General features: G+C 34.3%; 1 protein-coding gene across 2 annotated transcripts; it reads left to right on the forward strand.

Annotated features, from left to right (window-relative positions):
- The first annotated feature begins 19,491 nt into the window (after positions 1 to 19,491).
- LOC142529296 (putative aquaporin NIP5-1) lies at positions 19,492 to 26,026 on the forward strand. 2 transcript variants are annotated; one of them, XM_075634798.1, is made up of 4 exons: positions 19,492 to 20,034; positions 24,838 to 25,257; positions 25,343 to 25,404; positions 25,572 to 26,026. In XM_075634798.1, exons 1-4 carry the CDS (start codon positions 19,819 to 19,821, stop codon positions 25,774 to 25,776), a joined length of 903 nt encoding a protein of 300 aa, XP_075490913.1. In that variant the 5' UTR covers positions 19,492 to 19,818; the 3' UTR covers positions 25,777 to 26,026. The 2 variants fall into 2 exon arrangements, with proteins under 2 accessions (XP_075490913.1, XP_075490914.1); XM_075634799.1 differs by lacking the exon at positions 19,492 to 20,034 and adding an exon at positions 24,349 to 24,642.
- The last annotated feature ends 1,474 nt before the right edge of the window (positions 26,027 to 27,500 follow it).

Raw genomic sequence — 27,500 nt, forward strand, 5'->3', positions numbered from 1 at the left:
TCCTCTGCTTTTCAATTATTCAGTTTACATGAGTTAAAACGTTTTCTAATTTAACAGTCTTCTTCACGAAGGATTACATCGAGTTTCTTCCGCTTGGTTTTTAACCAAACTCGATTTAATTCATTGGTGTTAACATTCTTAGAACACGAGCTATTGCAGCTCATTGGAGAATATTGTATTTGAAATGCCTTCAAAGGCACCAACACACTATCCTTCAATTCCAACATGCATGCATATTGAACTTATCATTTATGAAAATTATTCTAAGATGAGCGTTATCGTAATAGTCTTTGGAATCTGACAAGAAATAACATTTTTTGCCAATTTATTAGAAAATGGATGAGAAGCATATACTCGACTCATAGAGGTGTTGGAGCATTTCTGGACGTAAAACCAAAAAAAAATTGAGAATCACAATCACATTACTATATATATATATATACATGTGTGTCGTCATTATTTTTTTAATATTGGACAACTTAAGCCTATATTTTTAAAGAATAATGAAAAGGATAAAATTCAAGTCTTCACTCAATTCGCTCCACTCAAATTTTTAAATTTGTAAATCTCTTAAAATTTGTTTAAAAACATGTTCCGTAATTCATAAGATTGTTTAAACTCCGGATAAAACCGAAAAACTCATAATTCCAAACCCAAGAAACCGAAAATCGAACTCAACCGAAAATCAAATTTTAAATTCGGATAAAAATTTTAAAATCAAAATTTATGTGATTCGTTTTTTATTTTTATTTGTCAAAATCGTACCGATCGAAAAAACTGAAATTTAATTTAATTAATAATTTCTTTATATTTTATTTAAATTATATATTTTATATCATGATATTTAGTGAATCAAGAAATTTTTTTGTTAATGTTTAGTTTATTGTTATTAATTTATTTCATTTAGACTTTCTAGCAAAAAGTTTTACAAATAAATTAAATAAAAAATAATATATTATTTTTAAAATTATATTTTAATGAATAATTTAAATAATTATCAAAATCGAATAAACTGAACTGAAATAACCGAACCGTTTGTTAGAAAACATAATCGAAGGAAAACTGTTCGGAAAACGGTTCGGATCTTGGATATTATATTTTCAAAATCGAAAAACAAACTGAATTGATCAACAACCTACTAATTCATATTCATTAAGTATATCTATAAATATTTTGTTTTGGCTTTCAATATTAATATAATAATTGATTAGTTTGAATTATATAAAAAAAAACGATAATAATATAAAATGTCTAAATATAATAAACATATAAATAAAAATGTTTTTATATTATTTCTATTTTTAAAATTTCTATTTTAATTTTTATCTACGATGATTAAGTTTAATTTTATTAATTTCAATACCGTAAAAAACTATAACATACTTACTGCTAATTTTAAATATCTTTTTTTTAAAGTCCCTCACTGCAAATCAAATTGTTCCATTCGAATGCATTATTATAGTGTTATATTGTGAAAAAACGAGTTCATGAAACTATATATGTTAGATCTAAATTTATTGTGGCGATGAAAATCAAAACCAGTAGATCACTCGTTAAAACAGCAGATAACTAAAAAGCAGAATCAGTAGCGGAGAAAAGCAGAAGAAGTACCTAAACGGATATAGAATCAGAAGCAGAAGAAGGGACCTTATTAGACTCGACATCTTAACGTTATCAGCTTTAAATGTTACCGTTACCTTTTTCTAGTACAAGTATTAATTGCAGCATTAATCACTGTACGAAGACATTTAATTCACTTTGCCGATTTTAGTATAAAACAGGACTGATTGTTTTATAGCTTTTCTGCAGGAACCTATTTCGGTAATAAAGCTGATTATATCAGAAGTCAGAAGACAGCTTTCTGATTAAAGACGTTGAACTCGGTCACCTATATATATGGAATAAACCCATATAGAAGATAGTGCGAAACTGCTCTCAAAATCAATCTGTATTTTACGAAACGAGAATCCTTAATATCTTCGAGTTCAACATAAAGAAAAGTAGCACACGCTTCATAGCAGATATCTGATCTATTGAGATCATTCTGTGCTACTGTTTCTTACACTCCTCACAATTATTCACTGCACTCATATTTTATCAAGAAGAGTTTGTAATCTGAAAAGAGTCTTTTCAGAACTTTGTTGTATCGTATTTTCACTGTGTTGAGTAACTAAGAGTTTCAGTAGGCAAAGAGTAAGCCCTGCTGAAGTGGGTGTGTACAAGAGTTGTACTGTAAAATCCAAAGTCTTTTAGTGATACCTTCTGGAAACAGAAGAAGGGGAGACGTAGAAGACTTTATCTTCGAACTTCCATAAACAACTACTGTCTACTGATATTACTATTTCCATTCACTCCATCAGATTGTTTCCGCATTTAATATTGTAATCTGTTGGAAGTATTCACGACAAGATAAGCTACTATCTCTAACAGGATTTTAGCACCTTCTTTATCCAAGAAAGAAAAGAAGAAATTGGAGAAGAGTTCATTCACCCCCCCTCCCTCCTCTAAACTCTTCCTCAATCCCCAACCATTGGTATCGGAGCAGGTTATTCTTGCACCTCAAATCGTTGAAAAACCACGAAACGAATGGACTGGCGAAGATAAGAAGAAAGCCAATCTTGATAATGTCGCTAAGGACATTCTTTACAAAACTCTTGATAAGAACACATTCAGCAAAATCAAGATGTGTTCTACTGCTAAAGAGATCTGGGAAAAGCTCATTCAGATATGTGAAAGAAATGAGCAAACAAAAGAAAATAAACTGTCTGTAGCAATGCAGAAGTTTGAAAATTTAAAGATGAAGGCTGGTGAAACTCTAAATGAGTTTGATGAACGTTTTAGTAGCCTAGTCAATGAGCTAGCAGCTCTGGGCAAAGAGCACGGCAATCGAGAAATAGCGCTCAAAGTAATGAGAGCATTACCCAGAGAATGGGACGTAAAAACAATGGCTATGAGAGTCTCTAAAGATCTAAACAAGTTGGAATTACATGACTTGTTTGCCGACTTAAAAGCCTACGAGTTCGAACTAGAAGTAAGAGGTGGAGAAGAGTCCTCAACAAATTTGCCAACCAAGGCCCTTGCTGCTACTACTGCTATTACTTCTACTGCTGCTGCTGCTGCTGCTGTCATTCCACAAGCAGTACCTGTTACCCTTACTGAAAGTATTTCTGAAAAGACTGCTGAAAAAATCAGCAATGAAGCTATGTCCTTATTTGTGTAAAAGTTCTCTAGATTCATGAGAAAGAATCACCGAGCCTACCAAAACTCTAATCGTAACTTCAAGAAAGATTCACCATCTGGTGATATGGCATGCTTCAATTGTGGAAAGATTGGTCACTTTATTGCTGACTGTCCAAAGCTCAAGAAAGATGACCAGAAGAAGAAAGAGTACAAAAGGAATGACAAAAAGTTCAAAAAAGACCGCAAAGCAATGATTGCTGAAGAAAGCAAATCTAAATGGGTGGATTCCAGTTCTGAGTCATCTGATTCAGAAAGTCATTCTAGTGAAAGTGATGCAGAAGAGATTAAATGTCTTATGGCAGATGTTGAATCAAACTCAACATCTGAAGAGGTATTCGACTTCGACTCTGACGAATTTACACGAACTGATTTAATTAAGGCATTACATGACATAGTAAGTGAGTACTCAAGACTTTCTCAATCATTCGAGGAAGTTAAGATTGAAAATCTAAGCTTAAGAAATCAAGTCAGTAAGTTCACTTGCTTGCAAGAGAATAGCTGCGATGATTTGAAAGTGGAGATGAGTAAGTTGAAAACCGAGAATGAGAAAGTAAAAGCAGATTACCAGAAAATGAAATCTGAAAATCAAAAGTTGTCTGTTCTGGTAAATGCTTGGAATAAGTCTTCCATTTCATTGGAAAAGATGCAAGAATTGCAGAAGCAATCCGGAGATAGAAGTGGTCTCGGATTCAGCAATAATGAAAGCACTTCTGATATCAGTACTCAGCCAGAACTGGATATCAGCAAAACAAAATACATTCGATTTGTTAAATCCAGTGTGGCATATGAACCGGAAGTACCGACTGTTCAAGTTGAAAGAAATGTAAATCAGATGAACAGAAGAAAGAATTATGGTCTTTGTTATATTGAACCTAAGGGAAGAGTTGACCAAGTTCTGGATCCAGTAGAGGATTCAACTCAGGAAGACAAACCCCTATGAAGGTTAAAAACTACCAGTACTATAATTCTAGACCTGTTCAGAAGAGATACAGGCTAGACAACAGGAACAGAAGGGAATAACAACATTCTGAGATACATAGAAATAATAGACCCTCTGTTGCACACACCTCTATGGATACCCGAAGTACAAAATCACCAAAAATTGTACAAATGTGGGTTCCTAAGGGACTAATAAGGTTGGACCCAAGTAGATTGGGTACCAAATACTAAAATTTGTGTTTGCAGGAACAGGTAAAGAAAGCTAAAGTAAGCAGCTCCACATGGTATCTGGACAGTGGATGTTCCAGACACATGACTGGACAGAAGAATCTACTTTCAGAAGTAATGAGTTGTACTGGACCAAAAATAACGTTTGGGGATAACTCAAAAGGTAAAACCATGGGTAAGGGTAAGATTATCCATGGTAACATAACTATCAATGACGTACTACTGGTTGAGAATCTCTGTTATAATTTAATCAGCATTAGTCAACTGTGTGATAATGGTTATTCTGTAATTTTTCAGAAGCACACATGCATAGTTAAAGATTCTGTTGAGTCTACTGTGTTAACTGGAAAGAGAGAAGGCAACACTTACAAAGTTTCTTGGAACTTAGATCATGTTAATGCTCCTACATGTTTAGTTGCCTCTCTTACTGATAAACATTGGCTCTAGCACAAGAGATTGAATCATATGAATTTCAAATCAATCAATAATCTCAAAAGGCAGAATTTAGTTGATGGTTTGCCTGATATTAAATTTGTTAAGAATCATGTTTGTTTTGCATGTCAGCTTGGGAAACAGGTCAGATCCAGCTTCAAGAACAAAGGAAGCAAATCAACTTCAAGATGTTTGGAATTACTGCATATGGACTTATTTGGTCCAATCCCTATCATTAGCTTAGGGGGAATGAAATATACCCTTGTTGTTATTGATGATTTTTCTAGATTCACTTGGGTAATATTTCTTGCTGGAAAAGATCAAACCAGTAGCCTCCTGATCAAGCTTCTGAAAAAGATTCAAAATGAAAAATCTTCTTCTATAATTAAAATCAGAAGTGATCGGGGTACTGAGTTCACTAACAGAATTCTTGAGCTGTACTTAGATGAACAGAGGATTCATCATGAATATTCAGCTGCCAGAACGCCTCAACAAAACGGAGTAGCTGAAAGGAGAAACAGAACCCTCAAAGAAGCTGCTAGAACAATGCTAGCAGATGCAGACATCTCTCAGCGCTTCTGGGCAGAAGCAATCAACACTGCATGCTATACGCAAAACAGAACAATGATCAACAAAAGGCATAGCCAGACTCTTTATGAGATATGGAAAGGGAGTAAGCCTAATGTATCTTATTTTCATGTTTTTGGCTGCAAATGCTTTGTGCTCAATAATGGCAAAAACTACTTAACTGCATTTGATTCAAAATCAGATACTGGACTTTTCCTTGGTTACTCTGCTGTGAGCAAAGCCTTCAGAATCTTCAATAATAGAACTCTTACTGTTGAAGAATCGATTCATGTTGTCTTTGACGAAGACAGCAGTACTCCTGAAATATCTAATATGTCAAATTTGAGTAACATGTTAGACAAAATTCACTTGGAACTGGATAGTGAAGATGATACAGAAGCCAGTATAAAAGATGTTCAAAATCCAAAACCAGACATTCCATTAGCAGAACCAGAAATACAAATATTAGACATACCAGTACCAGCAGCTAATAATCCAGAACCTGCTACTGGTTCAGATGAGATCAATCCAAATATATCAAACCAGGAAGAAATTCCTTTAAACCCTTTTATTTGGAGAAAATCTCATCCTCCCTCTTTGGTTATTGGAAATCCAGCAGCACCTTTGAGAACCAGAAGGCAAATGATTAATGAATATTTGCACGCTGCTTTCATTTCTCAGGATGAACCAAAGAAAATTGAAGAAGCCCTTCTGGATCATAGTTGGATTGAAGCTATGCAAGAAGAGCTGAATCAATTCAAAAGAAACGAAGTTTGGTTTCTAGTACCTAGACCATCTCACCAAGCTGTCATTGGAACCCGGTGGGTATTCAGAAACAAACTAAATGAAGAAGGCAGAGTGATCAAAAATAAAGCAAGACTGGTGGCTCAAGGCTTTAGACAAGAAGAAGGAATAGACTATGATGAAACCTACGCACCAGTAGCAAGGCTTGAAGCTATTAGAATATTTTTGGCCTTTGCTGCTTTCAAAAATTTCAAAGTCTATCAAATGGACGTGGTCGAACAACCTCCAGGTTTTATTGATCATTTCTTACCTCATCATGTATTCAAATTACACAAAGCCTTGTATGGTCTAAAACAGGCACCTAGAGCATGGTATGATACTCTATCATAATTTCTTGTCAATCATTATTTTACAATTGGGAGAATAGACAAAACTCTGTTCACTCTAATCAAAAATAAACATATCCTATTAGTGCAGATTTACGTTGACGATATTATTTTTGAGTCAACTAACCCCAAACTATGTGCAAAGTTTGCTAAGTTGATGCAGGATCAATTCGAAATGAGCATGATGGAAGAATTAACATTCTTCCTAGGATTACAGATCAAACAACTTGATACTGGAATTTTCATTAATCAAGCCAAGTATACTAAGGAGCTTCTGAAAAAGTTTGGTATGGAAGCATGCTCTGCTGCTTCCACTCCAATGAGCTCATCTATCAAACTTGATAAAGATGAAAATGGAATTCCAGTAGAGGTAACTCACTATCGTGGTCTTATTGGCTCATTGTTATATCTTACTGTCAGTAGACCAGATATTATGTTTGATGTTTGTGTTAGTGCGAGATTTCAATCAAACCCTAAACAATCACATTATATTGCTGCTAAACGTATTTTGAAGTACTTGAAAGGAACTCAAAATGTCGGTTTATGGTATCCTAATGATTCATCGTTCAATCTTATTGGATATTCAGATGTTGATTATGCAGGTTTCAAATTAGACAGGAAAAGCACAAGTGGTTTCTGTCAATTCCTTGGTGATAGGCTGATCTCCTGGTTTAGTAAAAATCAGACTTCTATAGCCACATCTACTGCAGAAGCAGAATATCTGGCTGCTGGAAGCTGCTGTTCTCAAATACTATGGATGCAACAACAATTAAAAGACTACGGAATTCAGGCCTCCGAATCACCTATCTTCTGTGACAATACCAGTGCTATTGCAATTACACAAAATCCAGTACTTCATTCCAGAACGAAGCACATAGATATCAGACATCATTTCATCAGAGATCACGTGCAGAAGAAGGACATTCGTCTGGAATATGTCCCTACTAATCAACAAACAGCAGATATCTTTACGAAACCTTTGCCTGAGAATAAGTTTTCTTATTTTCGAAATACACTTGGATTGATAGACTTAAATTAATTGTCTGTTAACTTCATTCCATTGATATATTGTGACTTAATCTTTTCTTGTGATTGTTCAGTTTTAGTTTGCAGAAAATAAAGGCTGAGCGAAAGAGACAATCAGTAAACAAAATATAAAAACTTCATTAATAATAGAAGCGGGGGCGTACATTCTTTATTTCATTTTTAACGTACTCTCTCCAGATTTCCAACCAGGTGGTCAGCTCTCCGGTGGAGGTACGCAGAAACTCCTCTGAAAAAGCAATCTTTTTCAGAGTCCTCTGCTCCTTTAAGAGCATGAGGAGGTAGACGTCATCTTCAGAGAAGACGTCTGCGCTGTCAGCACTATGGAGACGTCGATAATACTTCTCCATTGCTATCAGCTCCCTGGTAGAAGACACCAGCCCACCTTCAAAGGATGACTGAAGCTCCTGGACCTTAGTCCAAGTAGCAAGTGCCTTCTCCAGCACCTTGTCCTCTATTGCCTCCTTCATTGCAGCTATCACTTTCTTCATGAACTCCTCAGCCAAATCAGAACTATTCTTTCCTGCCATATTCTTTTTGTTTAAAAGTGACTATATGGCTAACCTCTATGCCTGTATTTATAGATGACAAACCAGGTACCAAAGATCGAGGTAATTATGACTGCTTTAAAGAATGTGAAGTGTTCTGTGTCAAGCTATCGACGGCTCAATTACCAAGAATTATTATTTAATTATTGCATTAATTTAGGGGAAACTTTACTCTGACTATACTTGATTTCATGTCAGATACAGAAGGCGATTTTTCTTTTTGATAAAACAAGGCACTCTTTATCTTCCACTAGAAGCTATCACAAGACGACAAACTCCCTTCTGGATTTCTTTTATCATTTATCAATTATTCAGTTGACATTGAGTTATTTGCAGAAAAATAAAGAGACACCATGTACTTCAACTGAAATTTTATTAAGGAACCATTTCAGTACATTAAACGATGAAGAAGTGAAAAGTCTCAAGTCAACCGAAACGTCTTCTGATTTACCAGACTAAGCTTTTCTTACTCAAACTATTTTATTATTCAATAAAAGCAGTAGATAAGAAATGTCAAAATTTTCTTTAACCAGAAGCTTTACATTGAGTTTATCTACTACATTTGTTGATATCAGCAGCTTGAAGTACTTTTCTTGTTGCAAAGTACTTCAGCAAGAAAAGGATGGTCTTCTTCGAAAAGATTCCAGCAAGCTTGGGTCTTGTAAGACTCTGGCAAGCTTGGGTCTTGTCAGAACTAATGTATTGGAAAAAGATGTCTTCAAACATCTGCTTACTAGAGACTGAAAATTGTCTTTGGAATTCCTCTGCTGATTCTGACTCTGGAGAAGACTCCGAGATATCATTTGCACCTATCATGTGTATTGGTTTGATAAAAGAACTCTTGAATGAATTAGTCTCTAAACTTGCAGGCACTTATATAGAGTCTCACGAAGCTGAAGAGACGGCAATTTGGTTACACGAATACAAAGATTCATCCCTCTTGTCCTCAGATATCACATCTCAGCATTTATTGGTTGCATTTATCGAGGGGGAACAGTCTTTTAGTCAGACTAAGATTTTCATATCTTTTTCCGAAAACAGATAGAATGTCTGTCCTTTTTGATAAAACAACAAGTCTACTGGTTTTATCAAAGTGCTCAATTATTTCAGTACTTTAAAACTTCCAGTAGACGTTATCATAAAACGACAACTTCTCTTCTGATTATTTCAAAAGTAAACGCTTGGACAGCCCGCTCTTATCACTAAATTTCAAAATTTGAAATCATTAGTCTATCTGACACGCTCTAAATTTTTTTAAAAAAAAATAATAATAATAACTCAACCATAAACATATTGACACGTGTCCTTGTGTTTACAATGACGGCTGTAAATTTTCTTTTAATATTAACTGCCTTTGTCTCTTCTATTCATTTTTACGTTTCCAGAACCTTATTCTCTAACTACTGCTTTCTTTTGAAATCGTGATTACTCAATCTCTTTGAAGTTACTTTCTTTAAAGGAAACAAATGGCCGGAGCTTACACCCTGAATGCTTACCAGGTTAACTTCTCCTCTGTCCTTACCATCAAGGATGGGAATCTTCTGCAGATGTTTCGAGCCCTAGAAAAATCAGGACTCCGAAAATTCTTGGAAGCACCTACTACTATATACAAAACTGCTCTTCTGGATTTCTATGCTAGGGCAACTATTCATGAAGGAAAGATCATTCACTCTCAAGGAGACGCATCCATCTCCATTGATGCAGCACTATTGGGATCAACCTTCTTCCTCCCATGCTCAGGTACTTCTGAACTCTCCGATATTTCTAAGCAAGAGATATCTACTGCTCTCAGCACCTTCTCAGCTTCTGGAGAAGAATTGTCTCCATCTTGCTTCAAGAAGCTTCTCAAAATAGAGTATCAAGTGCTTGCTGACATTGTGGCAAAGGCCTTATTGGTCAAAGCTGGCACATTTGATAAACTGACTAAGGAGAAAGTCCAAGTGATGGTTGCCATCACTTCAGAAATTAAAATGGATTGAAGTCATTTCTTGTTTCGAATGATGAGAGACATGATTTCAAGGAAAAGCACTTGATTTGCTGTTCAGATCAGCACAATGCTAAAAGATGCTGGTTTTGCCCTCACTTCAGAATCGGACGCATCATATGTCACTATGATAGACGCTACCAACGTGCTTGCTCTTCGACCTAAGCCAACTGTGGCTGAGTTTATTTCTATGAAAAAGGAAGAAGACGATGATCAAACTAAGACTGTGGCACTTCAGAAGAAAGATAAAAGAAAGAGAGTGGTCATCTCTACTGATTCTGACAAAACAGTATCAGAGGAGTCTGCTGCTCCTACCAAACCCTCTCAGCCACCCACTCCCCTCAAAAAGAAGGCTCGAACTGTTCTTCGGATCAAGAAGACAGCAGCAATCTCTGAATTGGAAACTGTTCCTTTGAGACAAGTGTTCCCAAAAGCTGTTTCCTCTACTCGACCAACTGTCCCTGCATCTACACCAACCACTACTGTTGTTATTCCAACAACATCTACTGGGTCAACTTTTAGACCCGTGTCTGGAATTGTCTTTCAAGAATCTACTGCAGGGTCTTCTGCGTTTCGACCGGTGCCGACTGTATCTATTTCAGAAAAGGGAAAAGAAAAACTTGTGGAACAACCAAATTTTCAGACTACTCAATCATCTGTCTCGACTGGTGTTGATCTTCATCTCGAAGAAATCGAAAATTTTGCAAATGAGAAAATGGAGTTCTTTGATGAATGGCACAAGGTCAGGGTATTTCATCCCCCCACCTTTTTCAAAACTAAGGGTTCATTTGGACGACTAGTACGTCATGAGTTAAAAGTCTTTGATCTTGCAAAGACAGAGAATGTGATTGAAGCGATGCGCCGTTGGATCTTCATTGTTGAGCAGATTAAACGAAACAAACTGGACTCAATCTTAAAGACTCTTCAGTCCAATTTTGATGCATTAATCCCAACTGCTGCTCACGATCAAGAAGTGATCCTTGTACTGACAGAACGTCTGAGAATGATGGATGAGCAACTCAGTGCTCAAGAACAAAAGTTTGGAGAGACTGAACCGTATTCAATAGGCCTTATTCCGGATCTTGCTCAGATTCAGTCAGTTGAGGAACAATCTATAGCTATTCCAGAAGCTATAGTTTTCAGTACTCCTGCATTTTCCAAGGTGCCTATTCCGTCCTCTTCACTTGTATATGTTCGTGAATTGGCTTCAGTAGAGGAAGTCATTCAATCTATCACTCGGGACTCCCCTGCGGTATCGGATACCTTTCCAGCTGATGATTCCGGCAACCCAACTGTCCAACCAGCAGAACCAACTTAGGAAGAATCACATGCTGACCAGTCTTCTTCCTTGCCGAATTTGGCGATTTTCTCTACTGAACATCAAGAGGAGATGGTCCTGATTTTGAATGATTCAATTCAACCTGATCAACAATCGAACACCATGGCAGTAGCTCAACCAGCAGAAAGCACACTTCCTACACCTTCTACTGTTTTTGAACCTGCTGCTGTTGAACCCGTGGCTGCTGAACAATCTGCTGGTCAGGAAGGCCTCACTACTGCATTATCTACTGCTCTCGTTCCTACTTCTTCTGCTCAAGCAGAAGCCCAACCCTATACTGCATTGGCATTATCCACAATTGCCCGAACTGCTCGTGATGATCAAATTGAAGAAATGAAGCGTCGTATGCGTGAAAGAACTCCGTCACCAGAACCATTCGTTATCAAACATGAGATAAATATTTTACTGAATAATCTCAACAATCTCTCCGATATAGTTCGGAAGCTATCTCATGAACATGCTGCAAAAGTCAGGGGTTCTAAGTTCTTTCAAAACCGCATTACAAGGGAAATCTTCAACACGGCAGAATCTGTGAACAGGATGCATGCTGAAACCATTGCCTTCAGACAAACAATTTCCAAAGGATACGGTAACTTAGTGCTTGGTCAGAATGATATTTTGCAACGTCTCACTGATCATGATGCACTTATCCACTCATTCTCTAACACCATGGAATCTTTGGATGCCAAGATTGACTCCCAATCTCAATCTCTCACTACTCTTCATGACCGAGTTTCTACTCAGGCCCTTTATCTGGAAATGGTTACGAATGGGATTCAAAACTTGTCTGGATGCATGGATGACTTACTTGCTCGGGTCATTGCCCATGATGCCAAAAAGGGGGAAGAAGAAGAACAAAGAGAAAGAGTTCTAACAGAAGAAGAACAAAGGAGAAACAGAGATAACGCAGAATCCTCAGTCAAACAAAGAGACCAAGATGACCAGAATGAATAAATCATTTATAGGGATATTGAAACCAATAATTAAAATTCGTGCTAAAACTCTTACTGCTTTCTTATATTTATGTTTTGCATTTATCTTATCTTTATTATCGTTCTAACATTATCTAGGTTTTGGCATCACCACAAAGGGGAAAATTGTTAGATCTAAATTTATTGTGGCGATGAAAATCAAAACCAGTAGATCACTCGTTAAAACAGCAGATAACTAAAAAGCAGAATCAGTAGCTGAGAAAATCAGAAGAAGTACCTAAACGGATATAGAATCAGAAGCAGAAGAAGGGACCTTATTAGACTCGACATCTTAACGTTATCAGCTTTAAATGTTACCGTTACCTTTTTCTAGTACAAGTATTAATTGCAGCATTAATCACTGTACGAAGACATTTAATTCACTTTGCCGATTTTAGTATAAAACAGGACTGATTGTTTTATAGCTTTTCTACAGGAACCTATTTCGGTAATAATGCTGATTATCATAAGTTAGAAGACAGTTCCTGATTAAAGACGTTGAACTCAGTCACCTATATATATAGAACAAACCCATATAGAAGATAGTGCGAAACATCTCTCAAAATCAATCTGTATTTCACGAAACGAGAATCCTTAATATCTTCGAGTTCAACATAAAGAAAAGTAGCACACGCTTCATAGCAGATATCTGATCTATTGAGATCATTCTGTGCTACTGTTTCTTACACTCTTCACAATTATTCACTGCACTCATATTTTATCAAGAAGAGTTTGTAATCTGAAAAGAGTCTTTTCAGAACTTTGTTGTATCGTATTTTCACTGTGTTGAGTAACTAAGAGTTTCAGTAGGCAAAGGGTAAGCCCTGCTGAAGTGAGTGTGTACAAGAGTTGTACTGTAAAATCCAAAGTTTTTTAGTGATACCTTCTGGAAACAGAAGAAGGGGAGACGTAGAAGACTTTATCTTCGAACTTCCATAAACAACTACTGTCTACTGATATTACTATTTCCATTCACTCCATCAGATTGTTTCCGCACTTAATATTGTAATCTGTTGGAAGTATTCACGACAAGATAAGCTACTATCTCTAACAGATTTTAGCACCTTCTTTATCCAAGAAAGAAAAGAAGAAATTGGAGAAGAGTTCATTCACCCCCTCCTCTAAACTCTTCCTCGATCCCCAACAATATAGCGAAAATAAAAGGGTTATATATATTTATATCGCCACTTTTCTAATTAATAATTAATGTATCTGTACATCACATGCATCGAGATGGCTAGTCTTAGCTTCTTACGCACCAAATAGTAAGATATTAACTGATTGTAAATTTTTATTTTTTTTGTACTTGTCTCAAGTTCTACAAAGGATCGGTTTTATGCATTATTATCTTATCCAAATATATTACGTTATGATCCAGTATTATTTATCATTCACTATCTCATTCATAAACCAAGTGATGCCTTAGAGTATTATTTTTAAAATTGCATCCAATTATCCTTGTCAGGGACAGACACAAGGAAGGGGCTTCAGTCCACTCTGACTGTAACGACCATGTACCGTAGGATGATCTAACACGAGTCTCAGCTCATACCATGCACCACTATTGATCATGGGCTGTATGTTAGTCTACCATGAGCCATAGCACATGCCCATGCACGGTCACTCATAGAATATCTCACATCTGAAAACTGGTTTCTTTCGTCTCCCCCAACATTCGAACTCAAGAACTCCAAGCTTAAGTACCTAGATTACTAGAGTGTAATGAGCTGAGGCTCATGTTGGATCAGCCTACGGCCCAATGGTCGTTAAAAAAAACTAGCTCAATTGGTATCAACACTTTAGAAATCTAGAGACTTAAGTCTGGAAGTTCTGAGTTTGAGTGTTGGGGAAGGGAAAAACCTACTTTCTAAGGGTTAGATATTCTATAAGTGATATTGCATGAGTATGTGTTACGACTCATGCTGGACCTGAGGATTAGATATTCTATGAGTGATGTTGCATGAGTATGTGGTACGACTTATGCTAGACCAACATATGACCGATGACCAGTAGTGATACATGACTATGAGCTGAGATGAGGGGTCCAACCCAATAATCATATATTTGATTTACAGTGTTCTTTATAATGTAGCTCAGACTTGCTGAATTTTTTAAACCTAATCCAGAACCCATTTAGTTTTTTAAAAATAAAATAAAAGAGAGATTTACAACAAAATAATATATTCCTTCACGTTAGTGATACATCCAACGTACATCAAAATTATTAATTAAAAGTTCGGTTTTCATTTAATGTTTTGTTATTGAATAATTATATCTATAATTTAAGAATTGAGATTACTTACTGTGTTGTGGTCTTTTGGACCTGTGGTGTTGCATCTCATCTTATTATTTATTATTGGTTTGATTCATTTAAACTTTATATAATATTTGATTAAATATTTCATTTATTCAATTTTGTGTAATGAGATTAAATCATGAATTTTTTTCATTGATATTCATGGTTATTCTTATCAAAATCTCAATTATATTTTAGTTGTTTCATTTTTTTTTACCATTTCGGTAATTTGATAGTTTTCAGAATTATTATTTATTTATGGATTAATTAACAATTAACATATTAAATTAACTTCCATTTTAATTTCTGTGGATTAAGCATTTGTGAATTTTCATTGTATTGTAATTTAAGTTGGTTATTATTTTAGTTTTCTTATAGTTTATTGGTTGTGTTTAATTATCTTTATAAATAAAATTTATAATTTTTACTGTAATTTCAAGGGAACGTTCATATTCGTAAATATATGAAATCAAAGTCAACTCTTCATTTTTATAACACGATGGTCAAACTAGTGAAGAGTGAAACATAATATAGACGAAATTATTTTATTTGTATATTTTTCAATTTTTTTAATTTTTCTTTTGTTTATTTTTATGATATATTATCTATCATGATATGCTATATTTATTATGACAAAAACTTATGTGAAACAGTCTCACATGTCATATTTTGTGAGACATGTCTCTTATTTGGGTCATTCATGAAATAATATTATTTTTTATGCTAAGAGTATTATTTTTTATTGTGAATATCGATAGGGTTGATCCGCCTCACAGATAAAGATTCGTGAGACCGTCTCACAAGAGTTAGACCTATTCATTTATTATATACTTTGACGCACAAAGTTTCTAGTGTAAAATATTTGTTAAAAATTATAGACCATACAGTAAGAATAAATATGGATTTTTGGACGTAAGTTTTCGATAATATTTTAAGAGTAGGTTAAACTCAACCATCGAGGACAAAATTATTGCTTAATTTAGTGCTTTTATTTTATTTTCCTTGTAAAACGTTTATATTTATTTTTAATTAAATTATTGAAATGAATCGGAGATGGAGAAGTTGACTTTGATGGGGGCCGTAGTCGTAAAAGCATGCGCTTTATTTATTATCTTTAACGAATTATTTGTATGGGGAGGGTCCCTTGTATTGCGTCCAGTTTGGAATTATATTAATATAATTATTTTAACATTTTATTTAATGAATAATGAACTAGACACACGAATATAGATAGATACATACAAGACATACACCTCTCCAAAACCGACAACACATTAAGATATTTTTGTTTTCTATTTTGGTTCCAACTTGTAGATTAATCAGATGGTCGTATTTTTTGTTTTTACGTTGTATTGAACGAGGGTGGTGTACGTCGAGATATGTATTTAAAATAAGTAGATTTAGATTAGTTTTATTGTTTATAATAAAATAATATATTAAATATTAAATTTATATATTTTTTATTTATATATTGATAATACAAAGTATAATAAATTTCAAATAATATAATATTTTTAATTTTTATAGATTAAGATATTAGACGTGGCATTTGCCCTCCAAAATTTGTAATGTATTTTTTGGTCTTCATAACTTCATTTGTTTGGTTTCGTCCACAAACACAATTATTGAGTGAAGTTGAAATTCATTCTTGTTAACATGAAATATTATATAAATATGTAAGATGTAGATTTGAAATTTATGATTTTACTTCTCTAAATATAAAAAAAAACATTTGAATATATTTGAAATCCATGAATCCAAACATGAACTGAGATAATATATTTATAATAAAGTAGTTATTTTTATTTTTTTAAAACCAAAATTTTTGTAAAGCGGTTTCACGAATCAATTTTATGAGACGTATCACATATTTGGGTTACTCACAAAAAAATATTACTTTTTATATTAAAATTATTACTATGAGTAATGTTAATATGTCGTCTGTTGTTGTTTTTTTATGCATCCTAACATATATGAATATACATAGTATATTTTCTTTTAATTTCTAAAAATAAATTTTAAATTCACCTCCATCCCTATGATTCTACCCGTCTAGTGTCTACGGCCTGTACGGTCCACACATATATATTTATTTATTGGCGCTGGTCATCGCCAAATATTTCGTAATTAATAGTTCATAACCAATGGCGGTGATACAAAGAATTAGTCAAAAGATGGGAAATGCACTCAACTTTTATTTAAAAAAATATCAAAAGCTGGCTTTAAGTTTTAAGACAGGACTTAAACCGCAATTTTTTATTATCATTTTAAGGGCATCCGCAGTCGTCGAAATTAATCCATGTTAATAATTCTCAATCTCATCAAAAATGATGGGGTCCACGAGCCACATATTCATTACATTAACACTTCCCCATTATTAACACACACCCACATTCATTTAATTTCAACTTTCATTATTTAGTGGGTCCCTACTGTCCACTTACTTTTTTTTTATTTTTAATTATTTCAATTTCTTTCTAATATTTCTAAAATTTTACAACAAATATTACTAAAAATAATTAGTATTATTATTTTAAAAATAACTTAATTCCAATATTCATTAAAATATTATTAAGAAATGAAAAAAAAGTTGGACTTTTTTATTTAAAATATTATTTAAAAAATGAAAAAACAACGGTTTAATAGCTTTATTTATTATTTTACGAGTTTCATTTATGTAAATTTAAAAATTTATTACAAATTTGACTGAGAGCGTACACATAGGAAACAACAGTTGAACATAATGAAAAACAACAGTTGGAGCTCGAGCTCGAGCTGCTCGAAGAATGAGACATTGTATACAAATAAGGATTAAAGAAATAAATATTGAACCTACAAATAGAAGTTTGAGAATGGTAGAGAATATATATTGAGTGTGGTTGATGAGTAGAAATGTGTTGGATGAATGAATAAATTTGAAGAAATTGATTTGTATTTATAGTGATTTTTTATTATTATTTTATTTAACTAGCCGTTATAGTTTGTATTTTTTAATATTATATAAAAACTAGCCGTTATAGTTTGTTAAATATGATACGTAGTATCTATTTTTCAAAAGAGTCGTAGGCGAATAATGTAGCGACGCTTTTGAATTGGCGACGGTTTTTTGAAAAACCGTCGCAAATTCCGGAATAACGCCGTTCATTCTCATTAATTTCTTGGCTGCCATGTCAGCGAGGATTAATAATTTTCTTGCCCACATTGGTGCATGAACATTAATGGGCGTTATTAACACCCATTAATCCACGAATGTGGGTATCCTAATAACAAATTCTACGTATTCAAAGATATTTAATTGCGAACAAATTGATTTTACAAATACGGTATTTCTCATTTTCAATCTAGTAAATTTATAACTGGAAAATTTATTTTCAGTTAATATGCGTGTGTTTTTTTGTTTTTGCGATTTTGATCATTTATATTATCAAATTTTATTTTTACTCTGATATATTTGCTTCTTTTTTTTGATAATTTTAATTTTTTTTTTCCGACGTGGTGTTGATATGACTCTAACATTTCAGCATTATCCATGAAAAAAGGGCGGCTAAAATGCCGCTATCTTTATTTTTTTATATTTAGTTTTTTCCGGAACATGGTGCTAATGTGGCTCTTATATGAATAAAGTCTTGTCAGAAAAAAACTAATATTCTTGATACCCCATAGATGAGCTCGCTAGGGTTAGGCTCAAACCGAGTGTTAGAGCTCTGCCCATCCCCAACTAAGGTGGAAGGCCCGTCAAGGACCCATGTATCATTTTATAAACATCAGGTTTGAGTGTTCAGTTGATTCATTCATTATATTATTTTTCAGCAGCATCTTCAGTTGCTCTCCACTTATATCCTCAGTCTCTGACTTGAACGTCGGAGGAGCTACGCTTGGACACCATCCTTAGCCCCCTTCTAATGGTCTTATTCGTGATTTCAGGCTCATGGCAATTTCAAAACATGCGTCTGGACTAGTGACACTTGAAGGAATCGAACCCCAAATTTTCCGTGAGTATCAATTCCAAAAACCAAAAAATAGAAAACTAAAATCGAAATTCGAAAACATAGAGATCCAAAATCGCAAAACGACAAGATCATATGATTTTTTTTTTCTCTTTTATAATCCTTACGCACAAAAATACTCATTTAACGGAACACATGTATGTATTGCATCGATTGGTATCCGTAATCTATATATGACATCCTTGTAAAACATTGACACAAAACCAAACACGGTAGTTTTTCTCTATATTGGAATCAACTGGAATTCGATCGCTGTGCATTAAATTGACGATTTTATTTTATTAGACACAGTAGCTTTCCTTACGCTTCACACAGAAAAAAGATCACATGTGTTGGAATTTCTTAGTAAAGAAAATTGTCACAAAAATACATTAAAATATAGCGGTGCGGCAAGAGTGACGATCATAAAAAAAAAGTAAAATGTAATAAAATATATAGCTTTGCTGGGCATTTGACTTTTTAAAAATATAATAATTCATCTTCGAAAAATACTTGATAATTTAATTGAAATTGATTGGCTGGTTGGCCATTGTCCTCTACTCCTTATATTCCACCCTACACTCGCATCTCTTCTATACTTGCTCGGGATACAATTGCGCCTAGTTTAAGCTGAAAAAAAAGAAAAAAACAACCCAACCACTCCTATTCCATTTCCCGTTCTTCTTTGTTGCATACGCAATTATGATCCATTATCGCTTCGCTCGAACGTTCCAACACTGTTTGTGATATTATCAAGCTGGGAATCCCAGTTCTTTCCTTGATTCCGTAGCTGCACATTTATAAAAATCCGCAAATCATGTAATTTCAGTCATCTTCCATTCAATCCACTCGGCCACTTTTTCCAACCAAAAAAAAAAAAAAGTAAAAAAAAAAAAAAGGATTTGCATACATGTTTCTGCTATCTCTTTGATCGATCGGATAGTGATCTACCATTACCGATCTGGGTACCATTCCGGAACTCCCGTAGCGACAACTTTATAAAAACTTGCATATCATGTAACTGTGTCCTCGTCCGATTTATACGTCAGTTTCTTCTTAACAACAAATTAGAAAAGTAAAAAAAAAAAAATCTGAACTTGGATTGGTTTTGCCGATGCCGGACTTTGAGGAGGGAGCGCCAACCATGTCGGCTCCGGCTACACCGGGTACCCCGACTCCGCTGATGTCTTCGCTGCGGGTGGATTCACTTTCGTACGATCGGAAGTCAATGCCTCGGTGCAAGTGCCTGCCTATGGATGCGCCAACATGGGGTACGCCTCACACATGCCTCACAGGCTTCTCTCCAAATGACATCTCCCTCACTCGAAAGGTCTGTCCCTCTTAAATGTGTTGTGTGGGGTTCTGTTTGTTACTGGTTTTCTTTTGCCTAATTCATTCATAAATCTACCTGCTCAGCTAACACAACTAGTTTAGAAAATAATTTCCTTGATTTTACAATTTGTTCCTGTTTAATTTATTTTGTGTTTGTTTGATTATATATAATTAGTTGGTTGATTAATAATTTGTGCTGTTTATCTGAGATAGTAATAACTATTAAATTGACAGAGTAGATGTAGATCTGTTCGGCTTCTGACTAATACCTGTACTTCAACTTTGTTTTTCATTGGTGCAATTATGAATCTTGTAAAATTTCAAATCTATAGTTTTTTTGTTTTTGTTTTTGTTTTTTTGTTTTTGTTTTTGCATTGAAATAAGATCTTTTTTTAAAAAATACTGATATTTTAAGTTACATAGTAGTGTTAATTCATATTCAATTAGAGTAATTATATTATCGGTTTAATTTTTGTTAGATTAATTATTTTTTTAATGATAATTTATTAGAGATGATATAATTATTTCAAAATTTTAAAATATTGATAAATATGAATAAATAATTTTAGAAATATAAAAAGATTTTTGAAAGTGGCTACAGTATGTTGTTATTTATATAGAAGTTAAAATTTACAAAATAGTTTTTTATGATATTTTTTTTAATTATATAAAAATTGAGTATTTTTGTAACTTGATTGGGGTGTTTTTGGATTTTAGTACTTTAAAAAATGTAATATTATAATAAAGAGAGAATATCATCAAATTTAAATACCAATTATAATCAAATTCTATTTGATGTAAAAAGTTCTAATTTCGTGTTTGTATCTATAGATTTGAGATGTTAATTTTCAAATTTCTTGAAAAATATTATAAAAGTTTATATTAATTGTGAAAGATGTCAAATACCTCCAAAATCCACCATCGAATCTTTTTGATAAACTAAATTTTTTTATTTAAATAAGATATGTAATAGCAATATTTGAAGTGATTGATGTCACGAGATGAAAATTCACGGTTCATACCGATGAATAATAATAATAATAATAATAATAATAATAATAATTGTTTACATAAATAACAGATACGTAGATGACAAGGTTTGATAGAAATATGTCCCCATTTCTTTTGTCCATTTTTCGAGATGATTTAATATATATTATCCATTGATAACATTTAATTGTAGAATATAAAGTTATGATTTGACATATCGAGAATTTCAATCCATTATTTGGGTTGGAATAATATAATTTATTTTTTATTTGACCGTTTTAGTCTTTTCAAAAAAAATTAAAATGAATATAATTTATTTTTCCTTTTTTTCTTCTTCTTAAAAATAATAGTTTTCACGTCTTTGATTTCCTTTCTTGTACAACTCTATTTTTTTAATTATTATTTTTAATAAAAAAGAAGTCATCTCTCTATTCTAACTAGGCACCATGACACCAGCTGTCGACGCCAGTACTATTAATTATATAAAATAAATAATGAATTATTTTTAACAAGTTGATTTTAAATACTAAGCCTTGTTTTGTTTAAAATTGGAGTCAAAATTTGTTAAATAATTTATTTAAAATACTAAAATTGTTCTGATAATTTTAATTTGGAAGCACCACGTATAGCGTGTACTATAATATTCTTAGTGGGCATTTAAAAATTTCAGGTCCTACTGATCGACACAAGCAAAATTTGACTAAAAATGTACTCCTGATTTCATTAACGTGTGGTTTTTGTTTGCTTGCTGTATTGTATAATAAAGGAAAAAATCCGTGTCTGACTGTGAATATTGATAGGGTTGATCTGTCTCACGGATAAAGATTTGTGAGATCGTCTCATTAGAGACCTGTTCCTGTACAAAATATTTTGAAATATAAGAAATTAAATGTTATTTTGACAAAGGGAAATTGCTTATATCATATTATGGAATCCCGAGTTTGTTGATAATTTTTTGTGAAAGTTTTTTGAGTTATTTACCCCCTTTCATTTTAGATTTGTAGCACACTTAGAATTTAGTCAAATAAAAAATAAAAATGACAAATTGCCCCTACTTAAATAAATAATTAAATTAATTTTGTTTTATAATTCTATATTTAATTGAATAAAACAACCTACTTTTAATTAAACAACTATGAAAATTATACATAATTATTTTATCTCAATATTAGTTATATGCTAAATATATTTTAATAGTAAATTGTATTATTATATTAAATTAAGTTTAAGTTTAATTATTTTTTAAATAAATTTTAATATTTAAATTAATTAAAGTAATTATATAAATAAACTTAATTGGAAATATAAGTTAATGCATTCATGTTTTAATTAAAATCTCTACCATCTGTACTTCTATATTATATTATTAAGTGTGAGAACATGATAATAACTATCTAGAGATGACACCATCTTTTTCTTCCAATTTTACCCTTATATGATACTAATATTAAACTTTTGTTTTTTGTTTTTTTTTTTTCAATTTAAACACGCAATCTTCCAATTTTACCCTTATATGATACTAATATTACACTTTTGTGTTTTGTTTTTTTTTTTTCACTTTCAACACATACTTTTATTTTTATTTTTTTATTTCAACTAATTCAAATATCAATTTAGTACCTGCATAATTTGTTAAATTTCACTTTATCGTGTGCAGAGTAACTAGTGTTCAATAAAGAGTGATTGAAGAGTTCGCAACACTTGTTTAACGGTAGTTTAGACATTTTTTATATATAAAAACTTGGATATTCGCAACCAATAGCGCGTGCATCACAAAACATAGCCGGAATGGTGCACATGCTATGGATCTGGAATCACAGGGGTTATTAACTCAAAAAAACTTTCATAGAGGGTTATGAGCAAACCCGAGATTTCACAGGAGCGATATATGCAATTTCCCCAATAATTAATTAGTTGCTAGAGGGAAAAGAAAGCTGGTACTAGATCTACCGTGTGTTCTGTCAATTTTGTTTGTAGTTCCTTTTCTCAATGCATTTATTTTAAATCTGACTGTCTCCATCGAATTCTTATTACAGCTCAGACTTCAAGGCTTTCGTCCCATCTATTAAAGAACTAAGCAGTTTTAAATAGTAATTTTTCCCCATTAATTCTTTTATATAAATTTCAAAAGTCATGTGGGACTACATAGAAGGTATTAAAAACAACCTTTATCAGATATATAGAACTAAGTTGCATGCATCTTTTTGTCCACAACTTTGATCTACTTTCATCACACAAGGCTCTCACTAGGAGGCTCTCACTAGGAGTGAGAAAACATGCCGAATTTTCAATATACTGAGATTATTGTACCAAAAAATACCGAATTTTCGATAAATCGAAGATTTCGGTGTACCGGAATTTTTGGTACGATAACGGTGTGAAATTTGAAAATTTGGGTATATAAAGGAATACTGAAACAATATATAAAATTTAAAAATATATAATATTTTTAAGCAATGAATTTATAAAATTTGAAAAATATAAGGATTTTTCGGCATAAAATGGTATATACCGATATCATATTATGTCGAAAATTTCGGTACGGTATCGGTATAAAATTTTCATATGCTGTAATTTTCATTTCAGTATGCAATATACAGTTTTCGGTACGGTATGATATATCACCCCTACCTTCTACATGATATGTCTGTGGGTCATAACCTGCAAAGTGAAACAAGTTGATAATCTTGTAATCATCTGCTATGATCTTTTGACTATGTATTGATGGATCTTCTATTACTGGTGGAGGGCACTGCTCATTGGATTAACAACATTTCAACATCGAATGCAAGTATAGTACTTTCAAAAAGACTCATCCTCATAGGACAGATTAATTAGATTTGCTTCTCTTCTTCTAAGCTTCACCATAATTCACATTTCATCAAAGTTAATATAAGATATATTCAACTGATTTACCAATTTTTTGGCTTGATGGGCTTCTACTCTAACACTTAGGGCCAGAAATTCAATTCTAAGTTTCTTTGTAGCATATTTTTATAGAAGTGAGGCAACATTTGCTTGTCCTTAGATGCCTCCAGGTTATCAAAATTATATGAAATTGCATGTGAGTATGGAAATAAAAAAGTATGATAGAATTTTTTTACTTCGGTTAAGCAATTACTGCTTAATGTACATATCATAGCCAGATGATTCTATTCTAAGAAATTTTTATTAAGTTTAGCAACATCTGATATGTGTTTGTCCCTTTTTTTATGTGGCTTTTCTGTATCACGTGAATCCTTCGTTTATGCCCAATTAAGATTTTCTGTACCCCTTCTCCGAAAGCAGTATTTCTTTTGATCTTACGTGCGCACGCAGCAAAAACTTTTGAATGCTGCCACCGCTATCCATTTCCTTCGCACTTTAGCATGCAAATTTTGGCCATCATGCTTTTCATCTAATGGAGACTTCTAATGACCACATTTTCGGGACTCAAAACACATTTTAATATGTAACTAGCTATTAGTGGTGAATCTTGTCACTCTGTTTGAGCTCTGAGGCTTCCTCATAAGCTTAACTTTCTCTCTCTCAATCGAGTTGTGAGCTTTTCTCAATCAGTTTTCAGATGTTTCTTTGCATCGATGCTAGTAGATCAATAGAGAGAATCCATAAACTCGTGAGTTGATTTGATCGATATGTAGATTTTTTTACTGTTTTATAGTTTTACATGATGTACATGATCTGCACATCAGAGAGCACGCATCCTTCTCAATAAATTTTCGATTGAATTTCCCGCCTTTGGAGTATCTATCCTTTGATGAATGTAAGGCAAAGCCCTGAGACCTTTCCTATATTACTGTCTTTTTTGTAGGTAGGGGCAGAGTTTGTGGGGACATTCATCCTGATATTTGCCGCAACTGCTGGGCCAATTGTGAACCAAAAGTATAATGGAGTTGAAACACTGCTTGGAAATGCGGCCTGCGCAGGATTGGCAGTGATGATAATAATCCTATCCACTGGACACATCTCAGGAGCACATCTGAACCCCTCGCTCACCATAGCATTTGCGGTATTCCGTCACTTTCCCTGGGCACACGTGCCTGCATACATTGCCGCACAGGTATCAGGTTCTATATGCGCGTCATTTGCACTCAAAGGCGTATTCCACCCTTTTATGTCTGGAGGTGTCACCGTGCCTTCTGTTAACAACGGTCAGGCTTTTGCACTAGAGTTCCTCATTACATTTAATCTACTCTTTGTGGTAACAGCAGTTGCTACTGATACCCGTGCCGTGAGTACTCCATCTTTATCCTCCTCTATTTTAATATAAAATATCTTCCAAGCATTGATTCAATGAAATTTTGGTGAATGTACAGGTAGGAGAACTGGCAGGTATAGCAGTTGGAGCTACAGTCTTGCTTAACATCCTTGTTGCTGGGTAGGTAACATAAATTAGGGTAACTCAATGATGTGTATATATATCTAAAGATTCAATGATCTGCAGTGGTGTGTTTCAGTCGTTATAACATAAATTTATAACTTAATTCTCATTGATTGATATATATCAATACTTACTGTTATGCACGACATTTATTCATCCTACAGGCCATCTAGCGGTGGTTCAATGAATCCAGTGAGAACTTTAGGACCAGCGGTTGCTGCGGGGAATTACAAGTCGATATGGATTTATCTTGTGGCGCCAACACTTGGTGCTGTGGCGGGAGCAGCCATCTATACTCTCGTTAAACTCAGAGGAGAAGATGAAGATGGGGTTCCACCACCGCGACAGGTTAGGAGCTTCCGTCGTTAGCTGGGAAGTATGTATACATATATATGTGAAATATATATTATGGGTGGCATGCAGAGAATATGGTACTGCATTGTGTGTGGTTTGTTACAAGTGAGAATAAAGGCCAAGGACGAATTGTTTTCCCGCCCTTGATGAGTAAACCAACTCTGGTTGTGCTTTATTATTTTTATTTTCAGTGTTATGTATCCAAATTATTGGCACTATATGTGATGTGTGTGAGAATAAAGGCCAAAGACGATTTGTTTATTAATTGTTGGGTAGGTCCATTGTGCTTGTTATACATCCATTAGTGAGTAAAGTGATCAACTAAAAAGTAAGTTCACGTTTTCAAGTCCAAATTGCTTTTTAGTTTAGGTTTTGAAGTCCAAATTCACACACAGTCATTTCAAATCCTCCAATTACTTTAAGTCCAAATCTTTCAATCCAATTCAACCTTATATTATGAATATTGATGATACCAAATTTTGTCCAAATCTTTCAATCCAATTCGACCTTATATTATGAATATTGATGATACCAAATTTTCCTTGGGTCTGGTCTGGTGAGCTTGGTCTTCGGATCGGCAATGTTAGAACCGGAGCAGACGGAACGTTGCCACTCTACACAGATGAGCATAATTTGGAGGGTGCCAGGAATTTTTCTGGCGTGGCCCCCCTGACTTTATGGTTGGATCTTGGTTTTTAAAGAAAAGGGAATATGTAATATGTAAAGGGATGTTCCCGAAAACTAATGTCTGAATGCCCTGAAAATGAAATATACCTGGGTATTTATAGTGGTTGAGAGGACTACTTACCCTACTGTGTCGAAGTCTATCTTTGGTAAGTTTTCCTATAAAATAAAACTCTTCTCCAATCCCTTCAAATCCGGGCTGGATTTGCTGACGCATCTAATCATACGGCGAGATTCTATCGTATTTAAAGATCATTCACGCCTTTGACATTTAACAAGGTTCTTACGATAAAAACTGGACACTCAGTTCGGGATTGGATTTCAGCATGTACTACTGAGATTTATGTCATACTCCCTCATATCTAAAACCCGAGATAGTGGATTTTCGTATGCAAATATTTAGACTACTCAGACCCCGTACCAAATACACCCCGGGTCCGGATGAGCGGGGCTCGACCGAGCACCTTTGCTTGCCAAAGCCCTGCCACGGGCGTCGGTTGGGCTCGGAGCTCAAACAAGTTCCAGGGCTCAGCCGAGCTCTGTCCAAAGGTTCGGTCGAGCATCAGGGCTCTGTCGACTTCCGCCCAGGGGTTCCGCCGAGCACCCAGGCTCAGTCGAGCTTTGGCCCAAGCTCGGCCGAAGGGGCCGAGCTCTGCCCAAGGGGCTCGGCCAAGCTCTGCTCAAGGGGCCGAGCTCTGCCCCAAGGGCTCGGTCGAGCTCCCCACCGTGCTCAAGAAGTCCGGTCGAGCTCGTTTAGAGATGATACCGAATCCTGTGATTCTGATTAGACGTGCTCGACGGGTTACGCCCAAGTTCTCGAAAAAAAGTAGGACTCAAACACGTTTAAATATTAGGGGCATCAGTAGTACCCCCACCGTGGTCTAAAACAAGTATTGAACTTTTTACCAGTGGGTCGGTCTGATTGATCCTTAAGTCCTCGGGTTCAACATTAGTTACGAGGAGATCCAGACCGATCAAGTTGTTAACAAGATTTTGGTAGGCTAGGATCAAACGGCGGTACGGATCCCGAGGTATTTAACAGGTACGATCCCAGT

The sequence above is a fragment of the Primulina tabacum genome, chromosome 16 (genome assembly GCF_025594145.1).
Source record: "Primulina tabacum isolate GXHZ01 chromosome 16, ASM2559414v2, whole genome shotgun sequence".
In the NCBI taxonomy this organism is placed as follows: domain Eukaryota; kingdom Viridiplantae; phylum Streptophyta; class Magnoliopsida; order Lamiales; family Gesneriaceae; genus Primulina; species Primulina tabacum.

Bases quoted from the DNA above. Each gene is read 5' to 3' on its own strand.
- LOC142529296 (XM_075634798.1), top strand. From the start codon at position 19,819: ATGCCGGACTTTGAGGAGGGAGCGCCAACCATGTCGGCTCCGGCTACA. The intron at 20,035-24,837 runs GTCTGTCCCTCT...TCTTTTTTGTAG, and splicing joins ACATCTCCCTCACTCGAAAG to GTAGGGGCAGAGTTTGTGGG. The intron at 25,258-25,342 runs GTGAGTACTCCA...GTGAATGTACAG, and splicing joins TTGCTACTGATACCCGTGCC to GTAGGAGAACTGGCAGGTAT.